At 35.6% G+C, this 24098-nt stretch overlaps 1 protein-coding gene across 12 annotated transcripts in view; it reads right to left on the minus strand.

Annotated features, from left to right (window-relative positions):
- Positions 1 to 23328, minus strand: part of FKTN (fukutin) — a 109566-nt gene extending 86238 nt beyond the window's left edge. For 4 of the 12 annotated variants that reach the window (XM_081278642.1, XM_081278659.1, XM_081278658.1 and 1 more), the window contains exons 1-4: positions 23001 to 23295; positions 16820 to 16932; positions 12072 to 12255; positions 3723 to 3782 (exon numbers count right to left, since the gene is read on the minus strand). In XM_081278642.1, coding sequence (XP_081134768.1) covers positions 3723 to 3782; positions 12072 to 12176 — 165 coding nt within the window. In that variant the 5' untranslated portion in view covers positions 12177 to 12255; positions 16820 to 16932; positions 23001 to 23295. Of the gene's footprint in view, positions 1 to 3722; positions 3783 to 12071; positions 12276 to 16819; positions 16933 to 23000 lie in introns of all 12 variants that reach the window. The other 8 variants (XR_014020351.1, XR_014020352.1, XM_081278641.1 and 5 more) reach the window with 6 other exon arrangements.
- Positions 23329 to 24098: the final 770 nt, after the last annotated feature.

Raw genomic sequence — 24098 nt, forward strand, 5'->3', positions numbered from 1 at the left:
TTGGTATTAGCTAAAATTTCCAAGCAAAACTGAGTGAGGAAATATCAGGACTGTCCGTTTTTATAGATCAGTAATGTCAGCCTTTCAAAACCAAAAATCCATTGTGTGTGTCACTTTTCTTTATATTTGTAATGCTGCTTAACAATATTTCTAAACAAAAGATTTAGACCAAAATATATTGCTTACTTGATCATCTTGCAATATAGTGAATTTTCTAATAGCATGGCAATATTTTAAAATATAATACTGCTGGGAAGTAAGTAGGGACCTCTACTGAAAAAGTAGAATTTCAAAATTAGAATGAAAACAGATTAAATCACACTTAGGAGTAAATAATATCTAAGAGTAGCAAAGAGAATACTAGTATACATCATTGTTTTAAGATCCTATTTCAATGAAAAGAATACTAAATTTAAAGGGATGTATGCACATAACAAAGATGTTTCATGGAATTAAAAATAAACTCTTCTTTACAATATCAGAAGGAACTCCTAAAAATACATACAAGATAACAAATATACAAGTATATCAAGAATTTTAAAAATAGAAAAAATAAGATAAAGCTAGGAATCAGTTTCATCATTCATTTTTAGTGTAGAGTATTATACAAATGTCAAGAATATAATCATCTCTGCCTCAGAGAGGTTTGTTTTCTCTTGTTGGGAGAGACATCTAAGTAAAAAGTCAGAATAAACAACTGTATGCCAAAAATAACTTAAGTGAAATAGACATTAAAAAAAAGATATTTTAAAACTACCACAAGATGACAAGAAATCTGAATGTGTATTAAAAAAAACAAATATGTTATTTTTTTTTTAAAAAAAGCTGCCCTCAAAATACAGAAAAACTCTAGACTTAGATGATTCACTGGTGAGTTTTATCAAAACATTTCCAAAAAAACTAAGCTAGAGGGAATATTTTCTGATTTCTGAGGCCAGTATAATACTAATAGCAAAACCTAACAGACAAAACAAAAATAAGAAAGAAAGAAAATTACAGACCACGATTACTCATGAATACAGATGCAAAGATATTTAACAAAATATGAGAAAGTCAATTCTAGTAATTAAAAAGCAGAAAGTAAATATCAAAAACAATGTTCATCACAGGAATCAGAGATTAATTTAATATTGGAAAGTCAATCAAAAAAATTCTGCATATCAACAGAACAAAGGGGAAAAACCTGTGGTAATTTCAATACATAAAAAGCATTTGAGTGGGGCTGGGCACGTGGTGCAGAAGCAGAGCACTTGCCTTAGCACCACATAAAAAATAAAGGTATTCTGTCCATCTACAACTACAAAAAAAAATTTTTTTAAAAAGCATTGGACAAATTTTAATCCCTATTTGTGATTAAAAACTCTCATCACAAAAAGGAATAAGATGCTTCCTCAATTTGAAAAAGGCTATGAACAAAACAAAAAACCTATTACTGAGTTGTAGGAATTCTTTATAAATCTTTGATATCACTCTTTTGTCAGCTGCAAGTTTTACAAATATTTTCTATTCTGTGGCATAAGTAGAAGTTCTAAATTTTGATAGTCTGTTGATTTGTTTTTCTCTTAGGGATAATGCTTTTCTGTGCTTTAGATAAAAAAAAATGAAAGAGAAATGATTTTTGGAGAAAGACAATGAGATGATAGAAACTAGTACATATAAAGTACTTACATGTTAAATGAATCTCAGGTTAGTATTAAAAAATTTGATGAATATATTTATGGCGTCATTATATTTATTAACATAAATATAGATCAGGACAGGGTCAAGGGGAGAATGTATAACTTATCTTTTAAAAATATACCTTCCAAATCATTAATACTGCAATCATCATTGCTCCTTAGAAATAGGTGTCCAATTGATTTTTAATCCAATTAATCCTAAATCAACATGACTATCATCACCTACCTACTCCTCGATAATTCACTTTAAGAATGAAAAATGTCTTGTTGAAAATAGGATGTGCTGAGACCACAATAGCATATTCATCTGCCTGTGTATTAAAATTTTTATCAGAACCTACAAGAACTTGACGGGACTTGTTCTTAGGCAAGCTCTCTCTACTACTGAGCTATATTTTCAGCACACAACTTGTTCTTAGCAAAAGCCGGATTCCTAATTATCACTTTTTCTTTCCTAAGCCTGTCAAGTCATCTGCTTAATAATTCATTCTAGAATTTTATCAGGACTCAATATCACAGTATTAGTCAGTTTCTACTTTTTATTTCTTCCAAAAAAATAGGACAAAGGCATTTTAATACTTTTCCCTTTCCTGTGATTTTGCAAATATTGTAATAATTCAGTGACCACATTCACAATTTTTTTTAGTACCCTGAAATGTAATTAAGTTACAATACAAAGAGAATTCCCTTAATGTGGTAAGCTGCTCTTTAATTTTTTGCTCACCTACCTTGAAAGTAAACCTTTAAAAAAATCTGCTATTCTTCCCAACTCATGGATCATTCTCCAACTAAAAGGACGGGGTCACCATACCTTACTCCATTAAAAGGTATGAGGATATTGTTAGAGAGTTGTCACTCAATCAATACAAAGTAAAATCTTCTATCCCACTGAAGCCACTATAGCTTTAAAGTTTTCCTAAACATGTTCTTTCAGTGTACATATGAAGACTTTCAATAACAGCAAACTTGGAAAATTTTTATTACTATATCATCACATCACAGAATGTTAACATTTATGATAGACCATTCCATTGCCTTCAGACCACAGGCATATTCCAGCTGTATGTATGTATGTATGTATTTATGTATGTAGTATATATCTGTGTTTCTTAAGAGTGGGATGAAGGTAGAGAAGTGCTAGAAAGAAGTGTGCAAAGTATCCCTTTTTACTTAATTGAGAATCTTTATAATTGAGACTTGGTAATATAAACACTAAGAACATCATGATTCCCTTTTCCCTAAGATGATCCTAAATACACAAAGGAAAACATTTGCTATCTTTAATAAATTTAAAGTTCACATTTATATTTCTAGACTAGATAACTAAGACATCTGCTAGTAAGATGTCCCAGACTTCACTTTTAAAACAGTAGTTCAAATCTAGTTGGTATCAGCAATGACTTAAAATAAAACTTGGTTACTTGAAAATTCTAATCTAAAGCCTTCCACATCTGTGGTTACAAACTGTCTCCACAGATATATCTGGTCATTTTCCACAATGTATACAAACAAGAGAACTGTGATTTTTATTAGTTATCCAACATTGTTTTTCATTCTAAGTTTAGTTAGAATAGAAGGTAAGAAAATAAACTTTATAAATGTGCAGGATCTGGAAATGTGTAAGACTAGTTTCACTTATTTCATAAAGGAAACATGCCGAATAAATTTTTATTCCTGATCACTAATTTTTCATTATTCATAGTTAAGTTCTGAAACATATTAATTCATTCAGGGAAGCAGCACAGCTCAATGAATGAGAGTTCTAGAGGCAGGCAGTTAGAATCTAGACTCAATCACTTATTAGCCAACTAACTTGAATCTCTCTAAGGTAAATCAAGAATAATAGTATATATTGACTTGGTTAAGGTGTCTATAAGGACTAAATAATACTCTAAGTACTTGGTATAGGGCTCACTCCTTCCTGGCCACTACCTCCTCCATCCCCAAGGTAGTCATTGTATTCATCAAACAAATGCTTAAAATTGAGTACACAAACAAATGAACTAAATGTACATTGTAAGTGAGGAATTTTATTGTACATACCCATTGTGTGCTATCAAATCCGATTCTGCTTCCTTTGGATTTTGACAAACCAATTCCATTCTAGGAGGATAACAAAAGAATACTGAAATAAATTCAAAGTCCAGCATGCAACATTACATTTAGGGTAAGTATAAGAGTCAAACTACATATTAGCTCATAGTCATTAGAAGGCATCATCCAAATACTTATTTTCATGTAGTCAGAAGCTAAGAATGCTATTATTTTATAATACAGCTACCTAAGATGTAAAACATCAACAGAATACAGTAATTAACTAAGTATATGTTGCCCAAATCTCTAAACTAATCAATGTCAACAAATAAACAACAAATTCTCTGCTCTCTCTCTGGAATTAGAGTTGGTCAAGTTAGCTACATATTCCTAACCTCAGTTTATCTGCATATAATGAATTAGTATTTGTAGGTCCTGGCAAAGAGTAAGTAAATTTATTGAACAGCTCCTAAATGTCAGGTACTATATTTGATACATCTATATATAAACTATATACTTTTTCCTATCTCTCACAATGATTCTACAAAGCAAACATTTTTATTTTTGGTTTACAGATAGCTTCAGTATCCATACTTTTTCTAAGACACATCATTATTTAAAATGCTGAGTTATTTTTAAAAATATTTAGGTCCAGAGAATCAGACCTCTGATAAGCTCCAAAATACTTTCAAAGGAACAGGAAAGTGAACATTTGATGGAATACACAAGAAGAAGAATGTTTTAAGCTCAAAGAAGATCTGAGAAGGCTTTTATACCTTTAATATGTTGTTTACCTACAAGCTAAAAATGGTAGGATGCTGAAGAAAAATGTGAGTTAAAAAAAATTGGAAACTCACCTTCCCACTAACCACACACTCAAGGGCAGAATACAAATCTATGCCATTTCTGTACCACCACTACCTAGCACAGGGCTTGGTAAGTAGTAAATGCTTAATCCATTATATCCCATCATCCTATAAGGAATTGACAATTTGGCACCCACTGGATTAATAAGAGTCTATTAATTGGAGAGAGAGGGATGAGGAATTACTAAGAAATATACTGAGATATAATGAGAAATTAAGGTATAGCCAGAGTCTCTCCTAACAAGCTCTGAAATTTAGGCAATAACATTTTAATATATGTAGATGTTTGAGAAAAAGCAACAAAGACACATCTTTGTAATCTTTAGTACTGAAAAAAGACTGTGAACTCTGCAATATAGTCATTTGTTGCTCACCACAGTCTTATATTAGTAGGCAAGACTGATTTTCTGAGCTGTTTAACTTGTGGCATTTGGGATAGTCTACTAGTTCACTCTCAATGAGAAATAGATTACATTACCATAAAAGCCACCTTTTTAAAGTGTAGAATTCAGTAATTTTTAGTATATTTACAGAGTTCTGCAACTATCACCACTATATACAGTATTTTCATTATGCCCCAAATAAAACCTATTAGATATCGCTCCCCAACCTTCCTCCACTCAGCTCTAACTATCATGTTTATACATTTTTTCTCTGTGGATTTGTCTCAAGTGAACATTTCATTAAAATGCAGTTATAATATGTGGCTTTTTGCATCTGACTTTTTTCAATTTGCATAATGTAACAGTTCATCTATGCTATAGCATGCATCAGTATTTAATTATTTTCCCCCATAGCTGAGTAATATTCTATTGTATTCATTGTTTGATGAACATTTAGATAATTTGGCTACTATGAAAAATACCAGCACAAACATTCACGTTTTATATCATTCCCTATTTGTATACTCACAATCTGCCTCTATTTTACTTCATTTTATATGTTTAGCAAAAATCCACTCTCTACTTTTTGTACACATGCAACTGTGCAGCTAAACATGGCTGCTCACTGGTGTCACTTTAGATTCATGACTACTAGCTTCAAATAGGATCTTAATTCTGCCCAGCAATCATCCTACATTTCCCTTGTGTATTAACTCTCATTCTCCTAGATGACTTTTTCTGCTTTTTTCTCTTTCCAACACCCCTCCCTATCTATCCTTCAACTTATGGCATTGCTTTTCTATTTCCCGGGATGTGGGGGAGGGAAGAAATTAGAGAAGAACCTTCAAGAGTTCCTACCACATCTCAACTACCTAATCAAATTATATCCCTACAGTCTACCTTTCCTCCTCTCCTGACAGATGAGCTGCCTACATTCCTATTAAAGGCCAAACTCTCCATTTACATATCTTATCCCTCTCGCCTGGCCAAAGAAATTGCTTCAGCAATTTTTCTTTCTCTGTTGGATCATTTCCATCAGCATACAACATGACAGTGTTTCTCCTATCTTAAAAAAAATAATTAAGACAAAAACCTCTTGGTGTCTCTTTCCCACCATTTTTCTTACTCTTTTACCAAGAGAACTCCTAATGGGTTTTCTATACTCATTGCCCACAGTTCTCCTATGAACTCACTTGAGCTTAAGTACACTCAGTAAGCATTCATCAAGAACACCAATAACCCCCACTTTGCTAAATCCAATGATGAATTATTAGTCCTTGTCTTATTTGACCTACCAAGAATTGTTGAACAACTTCTGCCTCACTGAAATATTTCATTCACTTGGCTCTCAGAATTCCCATGCTTCCAGTCTTCTACTATTTCTGTCTGGCTACTCTTTCTTAGTATCGCTAGCTAGTTCATTCCACCTCTGACATGCTGCTGAAGGGTCTCTGAGCTCAGAAATTGAAACTTGCTTTTTTTCTTTCTCTTAAATCTATATTCACTTCCTTGGTATCTCATCTAGTCTATGGCTTTAAATACCATCTATCTGCTTACAACTCCCAGCTCATACTACCCCTTTGAACTTCAGACTTAATATACCCAGTTGTCTATTCACCTTCTTCATTTGAATAGCTACCTCAAAGATACAATGTACCAACAAAAGAAAACACACACACACAAATGATTTTCACCATCCCTCAAACTTGCTCTTCTGTGTTTTTCTTATCTCAGTAAACAGCAACTTTCCCCTTACAATTACCTAGGCCAAAAATACTAGTTATTCCTGATCCTATTCTGTCTTTCATACCCCACATCTAACCCATTAATAAATCCTTACAGTTCTGCTTTCCATTTCTCACCAACTTCCAAGTCCAAGCCATTATCATCTCTTACGTAAATAATAAGTCTTTTATCTGTTTCAGCCTTTATTCCTACATTTCATTTCCAACAGAGCAGCCAGATTATTTGTTTTAAAGTAAAAATCAGATCACGTCATGTAACAACTCAAAACCTTTCTATGATTCACAATCTTACTAAGAATAAGACCCAACCAAAGTCCTTTTAATGGTTTAGACCTACAATAACATGGAATTTTGTAGCCTTACTCATTATTCTCCCCATCTCTCACTCTTCTACAGTCACATTAATCTCTATGCTGTTCTCAGAACTGCCTGTTTATTCCTGCCTCAGAACCTTTGCACTTCCTTTGATTTCTACTTAGTATGCTACTCCTCTAGACCTCCATATAGCTCATTCTCTTTGAATAGGCTGTTTCTTTTATTTGTAATGGAGTTCCCATCCTCCAGTTCACCTGGAGAACTCCTACTCATTCCTATAAGGACAACTCAAAACATTCTTTCATCCATGAACCAACTCCATTGCTGTGAACCTGAGGTGAGACAGAACATCGTGGTGGAAGGCATAGCAGAGTAAAGATGCTCAGCTTATGGAAGCTGGGAAACAGAGACAGCGAAGAGAAAGGAAGGGAAGAAGAAGAAAGGGACTATGGACATACAATCCAATACTATGCCCCCAGTGTCCTACTTCCTGCAGCTATGCCCCCCCCAACACAGTTACCACCTAGCAGTCCAAATTATTAACCCATCAATGGATTAATCCACTGATGAGGTTACAGCTCTTATAATCCAATCTTTTTGCCTCTGAACATTACTGCATTGCCTAACACATGAGCTTTTTGGAGGACATTTTTAGATACAAACTATAACACCAAATTTCCCCAATTTGTGAGTTCCTAGAAGGCAAGGATTAAATTGTATTTGTCATTTTATTTCATAGCCTAGTACTATGTTTGAGCCACAGTAAGCTTTCAACAAATATTTGACAAATGACTGAATGTTCTGAAAAAATTAAAAATATGTCATATAGTTAGAGTGAATAAGGGTTTTTTTTTTTTTTAAAGAGAGAGTGAGAGAGGGAGAGGGAGAAGGAGAGGGGGAGAGAGAGAGAGAGAGAATTTTTATAAATATTTATTTATTTATTTATTTATTTATTTATTTATTTTTAGTTCTCCGCGGACACAACATCTTTGTTGGTATGTGGTGCTGAGGATCGAACCCTGGCCGCACGCATGCCAGGCGAGCGCGCGACCGCTTGAGCCACATCCCCAGCCCTGAATAAGGGGTTTTTTAAAAAGCCTAAATATATTCTAAAACATTTTTAATGGGATTTATAGTGAAATTTAAGGGAAAGGAGTGAATGAAAAAAATCAGATGCCAATAAAGACTGGAAGAAAACAATTTGGTGACTATAGAATTCCACTGATAACTGAATCAAATAAATATTTGTCATGAAGGAAATGAGTCAAATAAATATTTGTCATATAAGAAGAAAAAAATCCTGTTTTGTTGTTGTTGTTTTGTTTGTTTTATTTTTATGTGGTACTGGGGATTAGAACCCCAGGGCCTTGCCTGTAAGGCAAGTACTCTACCAACTGAGTTATATCCCCAGCCCTAATCCTGTTATTTATTTATTTATTTGAGAGAGAGAGAGAGAGAGAGAGTGAGTGAGAGAGAGAGAGTGAGTGAGAGAGAGAGAGTGTGTTTTAATATTTATTTTTTTTTTTAGTTTTTGGAAGACACAACATCTTTGTATGTGGTGCTGAGGATCGAACCCGGGCCGCATGCATGCCAGGCGAGCGCACTACCGCTTGAGCCACATCCCCAGCCCTAATCCTGTTATTTTTGAAGGCAGAGTTCAACATGCAGTTTCTTAAAGGAATCAAAATTCTAATTCCTTAATTTGCATTATCTTTAAATATGCCCATATAGAATCAAATGCCAATACTTAAAAAAACACTAAAGTCTTCAATAACTGAGTTTTTTCAGTTGTTCATAAACTCTCAAATCTAAGGATAAGAAACACTAACTATGGTGAATTCAACATGATAGCCTCCAAGTAGCCTTCCACTCTGCCTGTCAGTGCCTTTCCTTATGGTAGAAACATCATTCTTCTACTTACTTCTCAGCCACTGAAGTTTATAGTGGACTGAAGTCATAAATGTAATTTGTAACGGTGAGAAAGCTACATTTACTAATTGAAACTGTTTGGTCAGACAACTTAAAAATAGTTGAAAGTCTGAGAATAAGTAGAAAAAAATTTAAAAATACCCTTTAGTTCTAATTGTTAAATTAATTATTAATAATTCTAATTAATTTAGAAATTCTTTCACATTTCTCCTGGATACTGCAAAAGTGGGAAGGGTTGGAGAAGAAGGGAAGTAGTACTTCATAAGTTTGCCATATTAAATCCGACTATCAAACATAATATTCTTCCTCCAGAAACAACCTATTATTATTCTTCAGAGCAAAGTGGAACAAGACAACAAAGATGAAGGGAAAATCATGTTTCTTAATTTTAATAAGTAATTGATTAACTAAAAAAATTCCAAAATTTTTTTTTAAATTCCAAGTTTCTTGCACATGATATAAACAACTACAAGATCAATTTCCATTTCTAATGATGGCATATAAAATTGTTTTCTGTGAATGATTACTGACAAACTTGAAATCCAAACTCCTCTTCCATCTCTCTCTTCCCTACTTCTAGCCAAACACACATAGGTTACAAAATATAACACAAAGATATCCTAGCACACCACCCTGTAAGTGGCCTCCTAAGTAGTAAAAACAGCTGATTACTTAAGGCACTAGTGTGGTTTATCTTGACTAAGTCAAGAACAACATAAGGTTGGGATTACTGGAGTTTTAAACAAACATTGCTATGTCTTTCTTCCACCTAAGCATTAATATTTTATCATTTTCTGTTGTGCTTCAGCAATCCTTAAAGTCATCTTTTTTCATATCTTATCAATCTTTTTAAATTAATTAATTAATTAATTAATTTTAATTAGGTATATGACAGCAGAATGCACTTTGATTCACTGTACCCAATTGCAGCACAGCTTTACATTTCTATGGTTGTACATGATGTAGTGCCACACCATGTGTGCAATCATACATGTACCTAGGGTAATTATGGATATCTTATCAATCTTATGAGCAAGAAACTTAATATACCTGGAACCTATTTCACTCATTTATGAAAAAGTGATAAATGGAGGCTTGTTAAGAACACTGTAACAACTGAACTCAATTCAATTTATCAAACTGTAATTAAAGCTTAAAAGGACTAGAAAACATAAGCTATTAATACTTATCATATTCTGAGCATCTACCATATATCAAAACCTAAGTTATATGTACCACATACCTCAACCAGAAAGTTACTATTAGCCCTATTTAAAGAAACTGAGGCTCAAAGACGTTAAGTGATTTGTCAATGAATGAGGGATTTGAACTCTCTACACCCCAGAACTATCTTTCTAACCGTCCAAATCAAGAATTATTGCTCTTGGGGCTGGAGATGTGGCTCAAGCGGTAGCATGCTCGCCTGGCATGTGTGCGGCCCGGGTTCGATCCTCAGCACCACATACAATCAAAGATGTTGTGTCAGCCAAAAGCTAAAAAATAAAATATTAAAAAATATTCTATCTCTCTCTCTCCCTCTCTCTCTCACACTCTCTCTTAAAAAAAAAAAAAATAAATAAATAAAGATGTTGTGTCCACCGAAAACTGAAAAATAAATATTAAAAAAAAAAGAATTATTGCTCTTGCTACATTTATCAAATTATAGGTCTCTTGAACTTTGTTCTACCTATCTCTGTGTTCCTGCTAAATACCCTGTGTATAACAATTGATCAATAAATACAGTTTGAATGAGCACACAAAATTACGTGCAGTAAAAATCAATGAACAATTTAATCGTATCCTAGACAGTCCTAGAGATATCTCTTTGCCTTTTTGGTGTGCAATGTAAGCCAAATACAAATGAACCTCAACTTGTGACGGTTTGATTAAAAATATTTTGACTTTCTGATGGTGTGAAGTGATAAACATTTTGTAGAAACTACTTTGAATTTTGATCTTTTCCTAGGCTAGCAAGATATAGTACTATAGCTGCCATCAGCCATGTGATCACAAAGATATACAACTGATAGTCTATTGTATACTATGCTATGATATTCAATAATTAGGCATATTAAAATGCAGTTTTGACTTATAATATTTTCAACTCATAATGGGTTTATCAGGACATAACCTCATTGTAAATCTGTACTTGAAAGTTGGAGCCCATAGAATATGCTCACAAGGCTACCATACTACAACAGTGTGTACTTCAGAGGGTTATTCTACTTATCTACAGAATTGTATCAATAGATATACTAGTTTCTCATTTTTAATGTTATTAGATAACTAAATTATTCAGACCTCAGACCTCATTTAGTGGGTCACAGAAAAGCTAACCTTGTTTGACCAGCTAGAGACAAAAGGATTCTGTGGTCAGGCCCTGAAATAGACAGAAGTAGGTCTCCTTAACTCTAAGACAGTAAATACCTCTTTCTTCCTTAACCAATAATAGGTATTAGTATAATCTTTCCTAAAGACACTGAAGAGTACTGTAGTCCTTCTCAACACAGTGGTACTGCAGGCATTCACTACTACTGGAAGAATCTATTAGTTTCCAAACATTATCTCTACTTCTTTATTTCTATAGATATAGACAAAGGCAACAGATTATTACTCTTCCCTGGTAGATTCTAAATTAAAATGTACATACTATAGTAAAATAATTTTGATATTGTATACAATTGTCAGCAAATTTCTTAACTGAAATACTTTTTGTAGCAGATAATTTTTATATGACTATATCAGAAAACTGCAATAAACATCACCGAAACTTGGCACTTTTTTAATATTTATTTTTTAGTTGTATTTGGGCACAATACCTTTATTTTATTTGTTTATTTTTATGTGGTGCTGAGGATTGAATCCAAGGCCTCGCACATGCTAGGCAAGTGGTCTACTGCTGAGTCACAACCCCAGCCCTGAAACTTCAGCATGTAATTATGAAAACATTTAACTGTAATTCTGAATTACTTGCCATATTACACAAATATGAGACTCTCAGTAAGAAATGTTTATATAAAAATTAAAAGACTGTGATTAATTTATGTACTGCAAAAGAGAAATATGTTAAGAAACTATACAGCTAAAGGGAAGTCTAAAGATAAAAAAAGAAAAAATTACCTTTGCTGATAAATAATGCTTGTAGTAGTACAATTGAAATAGCAGAAATGCTGAACTTGTCAATGTTAAAAGGGCCAAAATCACGTTCTTATTGATTCTACTCATTAGTCTGTAGTGTTCACTTGTTTGTCTTTCAAATGTAGCCAGGTTTTCATCTTTTTGGATAGGAAGATAATCTTGTTTTCTGTGAATAAAAATGTATTTCTGAAGAGACAAAAACCTGTGTTTTAATTATTTTTACCTGTATCAATCAGCAACAGCATAGATAGTTATTTAAAGTTCCACAGAACAGTCTGACCAACAGGGATTTTGGGGAGGGCTTCTCCAAAGTTTCTGATCCAGCAGATTTGGTATGGAACCTCTGAAAGAGCACTCTGACAAGTTCCTAGATGATATGGATGCTGCCGACAATATTGAAAACCATTACCAAAGAAGAAACTGAGAAAATTTCTGGTCAAGACACACATGTATGACAGCTCTCCGTAATTTTTTAAAGATTTTCAAGAGTATGGAACCTAGGATGTGATCAGTTTTTATAAATGTCCCATGTATGTTCTCAGTTTTTTGCAAATGTAATGAATACCATTATAAATAATTTTGTTTTTTCATCTTGGGTGCCATCTCTGATTATTTAAGATAAGAAATTTAGTATAACTATGCTTCTACCTTTTCTCCAATATTTGCTTTTGATTAAATATATGCTGTTTAGATTGTCTACTGTCAACTCTTTTTTTAAATGTTTATTTTTTAGATTTAGGTGGACACAATATCTTTATTTTACATTTATGTGGTGCTGAGGATAGAACCCAGTGCCTCATGTATGCTAGATGAGCACTCTACCACTGAGCCACAACCCTAGCCCCCTAGATAATCTACTTTATTCCTATAAATATGCTAATACCTTTATTACTTGATGTCTAAGTTTTATATGTCTTTTGTTCTCTACCTAAAAAATAAAACATTGGCAAGTTTATACCACCTTCTGCCTTCTATCCTTTTTCAATCCTGACTTTTACTAGTTACTGCTACTTTGTAATAGTTCTACACTATTCCATAACTACAAATCTCATTTTGTTTTTATTCCTATAATGTCCCCTGTCAGTCCTATTGCTGTATTATCTCTGTTCTTTTATGGATGACTGATATTCATCTTTTGGCAATTTATCAAGAAGAACTTATTATAGTTTCCACTTATGTTGAGTTTTTGCATTGTTCAAAAATAACTGTCAATAGTTTGACAGTCTGGGATTGAGGTCACACTTTATCTCCCTGATAACTTATAGGCTATTACATTATCTGAAAATATCTGATTCCCCAACACCACTTATAGTTAATCTAATTCGTTAATGAGACAAGCAAAGGATGCATTCCTTACCTATGAAATTCAATTTTTGTTAAGCTAGATTATGTAATAATATGTATATTAGTTTCCCCTTAATCTTTATGTGTCCTTTCAATCTGTTAAGTAAAGATACCTTTGTGGAAATTTTTCTTAAGTTATATGTTCAAACAGTTTTTAATTCGCTATTTCAAGAACCCCAATTAAGCATTTGTTTATCTCTTTTCATTCTCATTAACTTTTGCTCAATTTTTAGAAGTCTGTCATCATATCTTTTTCTTAGTTTTCCACATTAATATTCCATTTTCCTCCAGAGTTTCTGATTTTGTCTTTCTTTCCTGAGCTCTGCCAAACTATGATTCATTATATGCTATTGTTTTACTATTTCTTTCTAGCTCTTGAGCCAATTAACTTTGCTGTTTATTTAAAGGATAAACTTATTCTAGTAATTTCTTTAAGGCCAGTACAGTTTTCTCATGGGTTCACTATCATTTGTTTTTCCCTTGTTTCTTTTCTCTTTTCTTCTTGTAGGATTTTTGTGTACTGTGCTCATTTCCTTTTTATTATTTATCTTTGAATGACTTGAGTTCCCTCTGGATTAGTTATTTGCAGGAGTACTGTGAAAGGAAGAAACAACTGTGTTCTAGACTAGAGGTACTCTCTCTGGCATACAGTAAAGCTCTTTCTGACAAAATTTTTTGTACAAGTGAATGTGAAAAAAGAGAAAGTGTGTGAGAATAAGCGAGAGAAAGGTGTTTACATATTACTATCTCCAAGTGTCAGAAACAGGTAGCAAAAGGCCACTTACAATCTCTCTTTTGCCTCAGCAAGAGTGTCACCTGCAAAGACAGTGTATTTGTGTGTCATCTCATTTTTTTTTTCTTGCTTGCTGGTTCATTTTGCCAAGCAGTATGAGGAGGTTCCCAGAGCTTTCCTAAGTATCCAGATCCCACTGTAAACAACCTTTCACTTTTTGCTCCTCCAGCTCTAAGACTGCTTTCTACAAGGATCCTCTTTAACATATTCCTGCTTACACTTGGCAGTCATTTCCCAAATATTTAGATTTGGGGTTACAAGTCTTCTAGTCTCATGGAAAATGTAATTACATTTCTATCTCTCATTTTCTGTTACTTCAATGTAATTTCAGATAGAAGAGGGCACAAATGTCTTTATTCTGCTATCTTAAAAGCAGAAGTCTTGGTTTGAAGTTTTAAAACATGTAAATGAGCTTATAAGGCTGAAACCTAGGTAAAACCAATACTCTTAAGAAACTACATAAGATCAGCAAACTACCTAACAGAAATGATAGCTATCAGAAGTAATGTAAATTATCTACCTTATCTACAGATAATGTATGTAAGCATAGACAAGTGGATAAATCATGGTATTCCTTTCCTAAAACTGTGAAAACTATCAACATGCAGCAACGTTGATGATGGTGTTATTTTCTGCTGTCACCTAAAACCTGCTAAAATAAAATCAATACTCTGAAAAAGACTGTTTATAGGATAACAAGGAGAATATACTTCAAGATTTCAGTTCAGTTTCTTGTGCCTATTTTAAATTATACATCAATGTATTATATGCTGATTCCTAGTGGCATTCAGATTGTGCCATTGCTTACATTCTCCTAAGCTCAATTATCAAAATTCTAAGCTCAATGCCAAATAATGGTAAACACTAGAAATCAAATGATAAATATGATACACTTCCCCAATTTCTAAGAGTTTAGAAACGAGTATGGGAGCTTTCCCAAAGAACAATGACAGTAGTGATGGAGGTGGAGGATGTGATGCACCTAAAGAAGAGGATGGTTTTAGCCCCTTTATCAAATATAAGATAGTTGTAACTTTGTGGATTAGTCTCTGTGTCTTCTATTCTGTACCATTGGTCTACCCACCTGTTTTGGTACCAGTACCATGCTGTTTTTGTTACTATTGCTTTGTAGTACAGTTTGACCTCTGGTATCGCTATGCCTCCAGATTCACACTTCCTGCTTGACCCAGCTATCGCACTTCTCGGACTATTCCCTGAGGACCTTAAAAGAGCGCACTATAGGGATACGGCCACATCAATGATTATAGCGGCACAATTCACAATAGCTAGACTGTGGAACCAACCTAGATGCCCTTCAATTGATGAATGGATAAAAAAAATGTGGCATCTATACACAATGGAGTATTATGCAGCACTAAGAAATGACAAAATCATAGAATTTGCAGGGAAATGGATGGCATTAGAGCAGATTATGCTAAGCGAAGCTAGCCAAGCCCTAAAAAACAAATGCCAAATGTCTGCTTTGATATAAAGAGAAAAACTAAGAACAGAACATGAAGAAAGAGCATGAGGAAAAGACTACAGTAAACAAAGACGAATCGGGGGAGAGAAACGGAGAGAGAAGGGAAAGCATATGGAAATGGTAGGAGACCTTCAAGGATACATAAAATTATAAGAGGTTATGAGGGGCAAGGGGGAGGGAAAAAAAAAAAAAGGGAGAGAATTGAACAACAGCAGGGGAGGTAGAGAGGGAAGATGGGAGGGGAGGGGAGGGGAGGGGGGATAGTAGGGGATAGGAAAGGTAGCAGAATACAACAGTCACTAATATGGCATTATGTAAAAATGCGAATATGTAACAGATGTGATTCTGCAATCTGTATTTGGGGTGAAAATGGGAGTTCAAAGCACAATTTGAGTCTAATGTATGAAAGATGATATATCATGAACTATGTAATGCGATAAATAATCAATAAAAAAAAAAAAGATTTTATACAAAAAAAAAAAAAAAAAAAAAAAAGAAGAGGATGGGAAGGTTTTCCAAAATGTGCAAGACTCATGCCTTATCATCACTACATCTAATAAAACCCACTACTCTAGTTTGAATAGACTCAATCATAGATAAACTATAATAATAAAATAATAAAAGGCAATAATAATATAGTGCAATTGCTATGCTGGAGTACAAGTCACTATGGACGCATAAGGATAGGCAACTAACTTTAAGGCTTTTACTGATTTATATTTTGAATCACAATAATTGGCGTACACTAATCATTTCCCTCATAAACCTAAAATTGACTGAATTAATATCAAGTAATAGTAGGTATATAAGTATACTATAATATACTACCCAATGTTCAAGAACATTAAAACTATTTACATAAAAGGTCTCTGTCCTGCAGGAGGTTTACGATAAAACATAATATGAAATATAAAAAAATAATTTTTTAGAGTTTAAAGCCATATATGGTTCCAATTATCAAACAATAAATATTAAAAAGTAACATAGAAAGATATGGCATGGAACCTAAGTAAAAATATTATTGGTGTACAAATTCCATCATAGTAAAAACACTAGGAAGGATAGATAATGCATTTTCTTTTTAGAGGAGGGAGTTGATTTGGAGCTCACAGTTTAAGAGGTCTCAGTCAATGGTCAGCTGGCTTCATGGCTCTGGGTTTGAAGTGAGGCAGAAAATCATGATGGAAGGGCCTGGTAGAGGAAAGCTTCTCAGCTCATGGCAGCTAGAAAGCAGACAGTTGGGGAAGAGTGAGGAGAGGAGAGATAGACACAAGACATAATCTCCAAGGGCACACCCCCAGGGCCTTACTTCCTTCAGTCATACTTCACCTGTCTACAGTTACCACCCAGTAGTCTATTCAAATTATTAATCTACTAATGAGGATTAATTAAGTGGATTAATCTACTAATGACGCCACAGCTTTCATCATTACCTAAAAGTCCTATTTCTTAACCTTAGAAAGCATATGGACTGTGCTTTCAAAACATGAGCTTTTTGGGGGAACATTTTAGATCCAAACCATAACATTCTGTCCCTGGCCCCCCAAAGCTCATGTCCATCTCACAATGCAAAACACATTCACTACATCTCCAACAGTTTCAGCATTGTTCAAAAGTTCAAGTTCAAAGTCTCTTCTGAAACTCAAAGCAAACTCTCCGCTGTGAGGCCCTGTAGAAATCAAAAACAAATTACATATATTCAACACACAATGATACAGAGTAAACACTCCTATTCCAAGAGGGAGGAAGAGGGGCATAGAAAGAAGGAATGGGAGCAAGGCAAGACCAAAACTCAGCTGGGAAAACAAGTCCTGCCATCTCCACATACAGCATCTGGGGCACATGGTGGGAAGATTGATCTCCAAAGGACTTGGGGCAGCCCTGCCCCTTTGGCCTTGAGGGTTGCTGCACACATGGCCTCTTAGGCCAGCTGTGTCTGCAGCCAGCAGCTTTCCTCAGGAGACATTCCACATTATTGGCATCTTTTAATCCCACATTGCCCTCTCATGGGTTGCTTGAAAAGATTCTGACCCTGCTACACTTTGCATAGCCTCCCAAGACCTTATTACGAAATCTCAGTGGAAGCTTCCATAACCATTAATTAACCCCTGCATCATGCTTTCCTGGAGACCAACAACATGTTGGACAATGCTAAAGTCTTCTGCCAGTGTGAGCAGCAGCTGGGCCCCCTTAGACCATGGCTGCATCAGCCCAAGTACCTAGACAGCTGAGCATGATGAAACACAACACTGGGGAAGCAACTTCCTGGGCTTCATTGGCTGGGCAAGCAGGGTGCCCCAATGGTTGCTCCTTAAATGAGTTTTCACCTTTACACCCTTGATCTTGCCATAGATCTGGTCTTGTTGATTCCTGAGATACCTACATCTTCGCTATTATTTATGCATAAAACACACAGCTTCTCTTCAATGGTCATAATCTCTTTAGCAATCAACTTTCCTGGTCCCAACTTTAAAGGGACTTCTCTGGTCAAACCACAGATTTTTCAAATCTTTCCCTTCTGCTTTCTACTCCCGATTATCATGGTAAACATGGCTAAAAGCCATCAGCAATACCAATGCCACTCCCTGAATGTTGTACCACCTTGAAATTTCCTACACCAGATTAATTAGTCCATCATCTTAAAATTCAGTCTACAGAAAGTCTCAGGATATGGACAAAATGTAGACAAGTTCTGCATCAGAATATAATGTGTGCCCTCTACACTAATTCCCTTTGAAGTCCCTGTTCCCATCTGAAACCTCATGAGCATAGTCTTCCCATTCCACATTCCTATAGGCATTGTGGTCTTCTGGCCTCCAATCAGAATCAGCCATTAAGTTCTGCTTACAACACTCTAAGGCTTCTCCAGCCTCTTCAAACTTTTCCAAAATCCTCTGGCAAATCAGTTGTAAGGGTTTCAGAATCACATGGTGAGGTATGTCACAGGAAGGACCCAACTTCTTGGTACTAGTTACTGTGTTAGCCTTTCATCTCTGTGACCAAAATACCAGACAAGAACAACTCAGAAGAGAAAAAGTTTATTTTGGGCTCACAGTTGCACAGCTCTTACTCAGTCCATGGTTAGCCAACTTCATGGCTTTAGGCCTGAGGTAAGCAGATCATTATGGTGGACAAACATGGCAGAGGAGGCCGCTGTGCTCATGGCAGCCAGGAAGCAGAGAGTGCAATTTAAGAAAATATACTTAAATTTCCTAAAGAAGATGTATATTGTGTCAATGGAAAAAAAAAAAAAAGAAGTATTACAGAGATAGTAAATCAAGATGAGAGAAAACGAAGGAAAAATAATGGTAAATGTTTGTAGAAAAAAAACAAAGTTGATGGGATGCTTCGTTAAGAGGTTTAAGCAGTCCAAGCATCTTGAAGTTCTAATGTAAATATGAGAAGGTTAATATAAGTATAGTATATTACAGCACACAATTACTCTTACATGATGTGGAAACAGAACATAACTAATACATAAACAGAAATCTGAAAATGAAGAAGAAATGGGTAGATCTTCCCAGCTAAACCATGGACAGATTATGGTATTAGAACTATCATTCCTCTTAATCTTTAGGCCTGAGACAGCTAGAACCCAAGACTGGCCACCTTCATCTAAGAACAAACACCTTCTTTTAATCTTTCATTATCAACTTTACTGTGTGCTAAGACACAAAAAAATGTTGGGAAAAAATTGGTAGTAGATAAAAGTCATCCACAAATGTGATGGAAAATATATAGAATGAGAAGTTCAAAACTGTTTTCAGATGACTCTTTCTATAGCCAAGATCAGCACTGCATATTCTTTCAGCATCCTACTTGCCTTTTTACATTATTATTCTTTTGAAGGCACTGGAATGAAAGACTTTGGCCTTGACACGAGACATGTCCTGACCCTCACATTTTTGAGAACTGCCTGAGCATGGGTCTGTTTGAAGGATTATCAACTCCGCCCTGCTTTTTAAAAATTCCACTTCTTCCTACTCCTACCTCTGGATCACCTCTGTTGAAATCAGGGCCTCTTGGACAAGCACTGACCTGCCTTGACATTTAACTTAGGTTATAAAATTATGTGTTAGCCTGGACATTTCAACGCTGCTAGGTCCCAACTTACTCAGTGTAGTATAAGCCAGAAGAACTGACAGCAAAATAAAACAAGTTGAACCACGAAGGGAAGAGGATAATGCAATTATGGTTAGAAGGCTGAGGTAACAGGATGGGAGGCATAAAGACAAAATGATTCTGAAGATGTATTTAAGAGGTAAGACAAGTCAACAATTTCCTGATGTCCTCAGAAGCCAAAAAAGGCTCACTAGCATAGCTACTCTCCAATCTTCTCTAAATATTGTTGTTCTTTTTTAAAATTAATTATTTATTTGTTCTAATCAGTTACACATGACAGCAGAATGCTCTTTGATTCACTGTACACAAATGGAGCACAATTTTTCACTTCTCTGGATGTGAATGAAAATACTAATTATGCTAATATTTTCCCATATTTGGAGTAAGGGAATGGTGTTAAATCAAGTTATTTTTAGGTAAGTAAATTTTTCCCCTCAAGATGCAAGTACTGGGGCTGGGGATGTGGCTCAAGCGGTAGCGCGCTTGCCTGGCATGCCCAGGTTCGATCCTCAGCACCACATACAAACAAAGATGTTGTGTCCGCCGAAAAACTAAGAAATAAATGTTTAAAAAATTCTCTCTCTCTAAAAAAAAAAAAAAAAAAGATGCGAGTACTGAATTGCTTGGTTGAAGACATTTGGATATTTACATTAGTAAAACTGCAAAGTTAACAGAATTAAACACAGGGTTCCAGGTGTGTGAAGTACTCAGTAAAACCTTTAAATGTAAATATATTTACACATATAAAATCTGAATGGATGTTTACCGATAGTAACAATGTTTATTCTTGGGGAGAATTTGGGATTTTTACATTGTTCTTTGAACTTTTCTAAATTATCCCAATAATTTTATAATGAGCATGTATCCTTTTTATAATGAATAATTTTTTTCATTTTAAAACTGATGATGGATAATATTAAGTGGTTTAATAACCTGACACATTTGGGAAACAGGATCTAGACTCTTGTCATTTACAAATATGATCCTTAGATCAGTAACATCAGTTGGTGCTTGTTGGATATAGAGAATTTTCAGGCCCAACATCAGAATTAGATTCATAATGTAATTTTTAACAAAATCTTCAGGTGACTCATATGTGCATTAAGCTTTCTGAAAAGCACTGATCTACATATTAAGACCTTTACATACAGGGACAATAAGAACAATGTTTAACTTGTTCATCATGTCTCTAGTGCCTAGCAGTGCCTTAAACACATATTTAGTGAATAAATATGTAAATGATATAGCTTCTTGGTAAACAATCATAATATAACTGTAAATACCTATTTCAATCATTCATTTTCTGCTCAGTTTACCAGAAGTGGGTGAAGAATATTTGCTGTAAATGCTATTTGTAAATTACTTCAATAACAATGTTGGTTCCCTAGAACCTATAATTATATATAATTCTTTTTTTTAAAAGGAGTCTTACTCTTTTTTTTTTTTAGTTGAAGTCGGACATACTACCTTTATTTATTTATTTCCATGTGGTGCTGAGGATTGAACCCAGGGCCTCACAGGTACTAGACGAGCACTCTACCACTGAGCCACAAACCCAGCCCCAGGAATCCTTACTCTATGATCTGAGATCCACAGGCCTCATTCAATGATTTCTCTAGCCTCCTATGTATGGGTATAGCCTATAGTTCCTGTCTCTAAAACCTCTCCCTCAACACAAATCCAATCTCTCTTTTAATTACCAAACCCAAGAGAAAACTTACTATTTTAAATCCAGTCTACTTACTCTCTCTGCCTGTTTTCAACTCTGTACCATACACCTCAAATTTAACATTCAAAGTTAAATGATTTTATTCTGTATCAACTCTCTTCCTTTTTCCCTTCAGAAGGTAGCTCTCCATCCTCACAGACTCAAATTTTTACAGGGGAGAGACTACCTGGCCCAACAACATCACTTTACAAAGGAGAGTAGGATCTAAAAGAATTAAATGACAGTCAAGAGGTTAGTTATGGGAAACATTAGATTTATAATACAAATCCCCTTACTCTCAACACACTATTGCATGCTGGAATTTGACAGAATTCCCATTTTTGTCAATAGTACTTAGACGCGCTTTTTAGAAACACGGGTTCAAAATATCATATAGATCCATGAACTCAAATGCTGTGTTCTTTTGATATTTCATGCTTATCATCTTCTTCCTCTTCAGAACACTGCAGTTTACACTTTGGAGTTCCTTCATCATTCAGTGCCATCCTTCCTTCTATTTCTATGAATACACTCTAAAATATGAATACTATTCCTGGAGTTTATAGCTTTACCCCTAGTGTGGTTCCTAATCATTCAAACCAAATCATTCTTCCTCAGACTTCAGCTCAAGAGCCTTTTTTTTCTGGGCTTCCTTCTTTTCCCAAATTTTAATAAACCACTTTATTCTCACTCACTGATATTTGTTCACAGACTGATTTTTATTCATTGGAAATCTGCCATCCTTAAAGGCAGAAAGACTCTGACATATCAAGTGGATCATCTTTTTATATTTGAGAAAAACGAGTCTCAGAGAAAAGTAGCTTGCTTCAAGTAACTTGGGAACTTGGTGACGGTTGAATGCCGTTCTTTGGACTCTTAAAGGCCACTTTTTCACAGGTTCACCCAATCTTTCCCGACATTCCCCCATTAGCAATGCACAGACACACAGCAAAGCCACATAAAACTTTATTTAGCACACCTGGCAGTGTCCATCCTATTATAAGCACACAAAAGGGATGCTTTAGTATACACTTCTCCAAGTGACTTGAAAGCTTAATTTTTTTGAGGGGGGGAGGAGCGGGGGGTGGTCCCGCCAAAAAGGGCGTCGGGAGCGAGATGGTTAATGACCTTCTCTCTATAAAGCGGTTGCAGGTTTCCACTGCACAGAACTTCTTCACAGGGCATCAAAGCCCTTCCCAACTGGGGACCAACTTTAGTTTCAACCACATTATTCCTGCCTTCTCTCTTCTGTGGGCTCATTCCTCCAGCCACTACCCTAATATGTATGCAAAGCTGCCTAAACCTGGCAGTTTCTGTCCTCCTCCCACGACCTGAAACGCTGTCCCCAGAGATCCTCTCCCAAATTCCGGGTCAGCTCCCACAACTCGGCTCTAACGTCACAACCCTAACTCGGCTCCTCCAAGCCTTCCCAAAACTGAACTTGTCACAAGATGAGTTTACCTACTGACACGCCGGGGAGCGTGGGGCGAACTGGCCGAAAGGACATCTACTACGAGGTGCTCCTCAACTGATTCACTGTCGAGAACCCAGCCCGAAGCGCGCTCAGCCTGTGGCCGGCCTCGACCTCCTCCCCGCGGAGAGGAAGGAGGGTGTTCAGAAGGGCGGGAGGCACCCGCTGAGGGTACCCGAGTCTACCGCAAGGCTTGTTCGAAGGCGACCGCCCATGCCCAGCCACCGAGCTGAGGTTCCCCACACCTTACCTCCCTACACAGCAGCGGCGGCAAGTCCGCTTTACGGCACTCACGGCAACGGCTGCAAAAGAGGCCGTCAAGCGCGGAGCCGCACTAACTGGGTCGGGTGGTGTCGGACTGACGGCGTGGTCACTCTGCACACTGCCTCGCCTCGTTCACGGTCCCTGCTGCTTTGTCACCGCCCGAGGTTTACGGTGACTTTAGGATCTAGCCACAACTCTAACACACTGTGGCAACCTAAGATTTTAGGAAAATCTGAGGGGACGATGACCTAAAGATGCATCAGCCGAGTTGTGTCCCCAAAGCGTTTGAGTTCGCCAAAAAAGATATAGTAATACTCATCAATAGATGCTAAAAATTAAGGTAAAAGGTTGATGGGAACTATAATTGATGGGTTAGGCTGGCACCATTGGAAACCACTGATAGACTTCATATCATTGTATGACACCCATACATTAGGTGCTTCTTGATGTGTTGTGAGAAGGTAGCTAATACCTTCTATGAAGAATTCTTGCCCCCAAACTGAAACTATATTTAATTAAAACTCTACATCTATCAGTATGGAGAAGTGATCCACTAAAATAACAATGTGAGACATTCTATATTAGCAATTTCCTAGTTTCTTTGTCATTTAAAAAAGTTGAAAAAGTTAGAAAGGGGAGAGGGATCTACTACAAAATCAGAAACTTAACCAAATGTTATGTGTGGACTTTATCTGGACCCTGATATGAATAATAAGCTAACCATAAAAAGATATTTTGGTAATAATGGAAGTTTTAGTATGGATTAAGCCAATAGGTAGTAGTTAAAAAATTAGTTAATTTTTCTAAAAATTTAATGGAATGTG

Source organism: Spermophilus citellus (assembly GCF_964194105.1).
Source record: "Spermophilus citellus genome assembly, chromosome: 2".
NCBI lineage: Eukaryota > Metazoa > Chordata > Mammalia > Rodentia > Sciuridae > Spermophilus > Spermophilus citellus.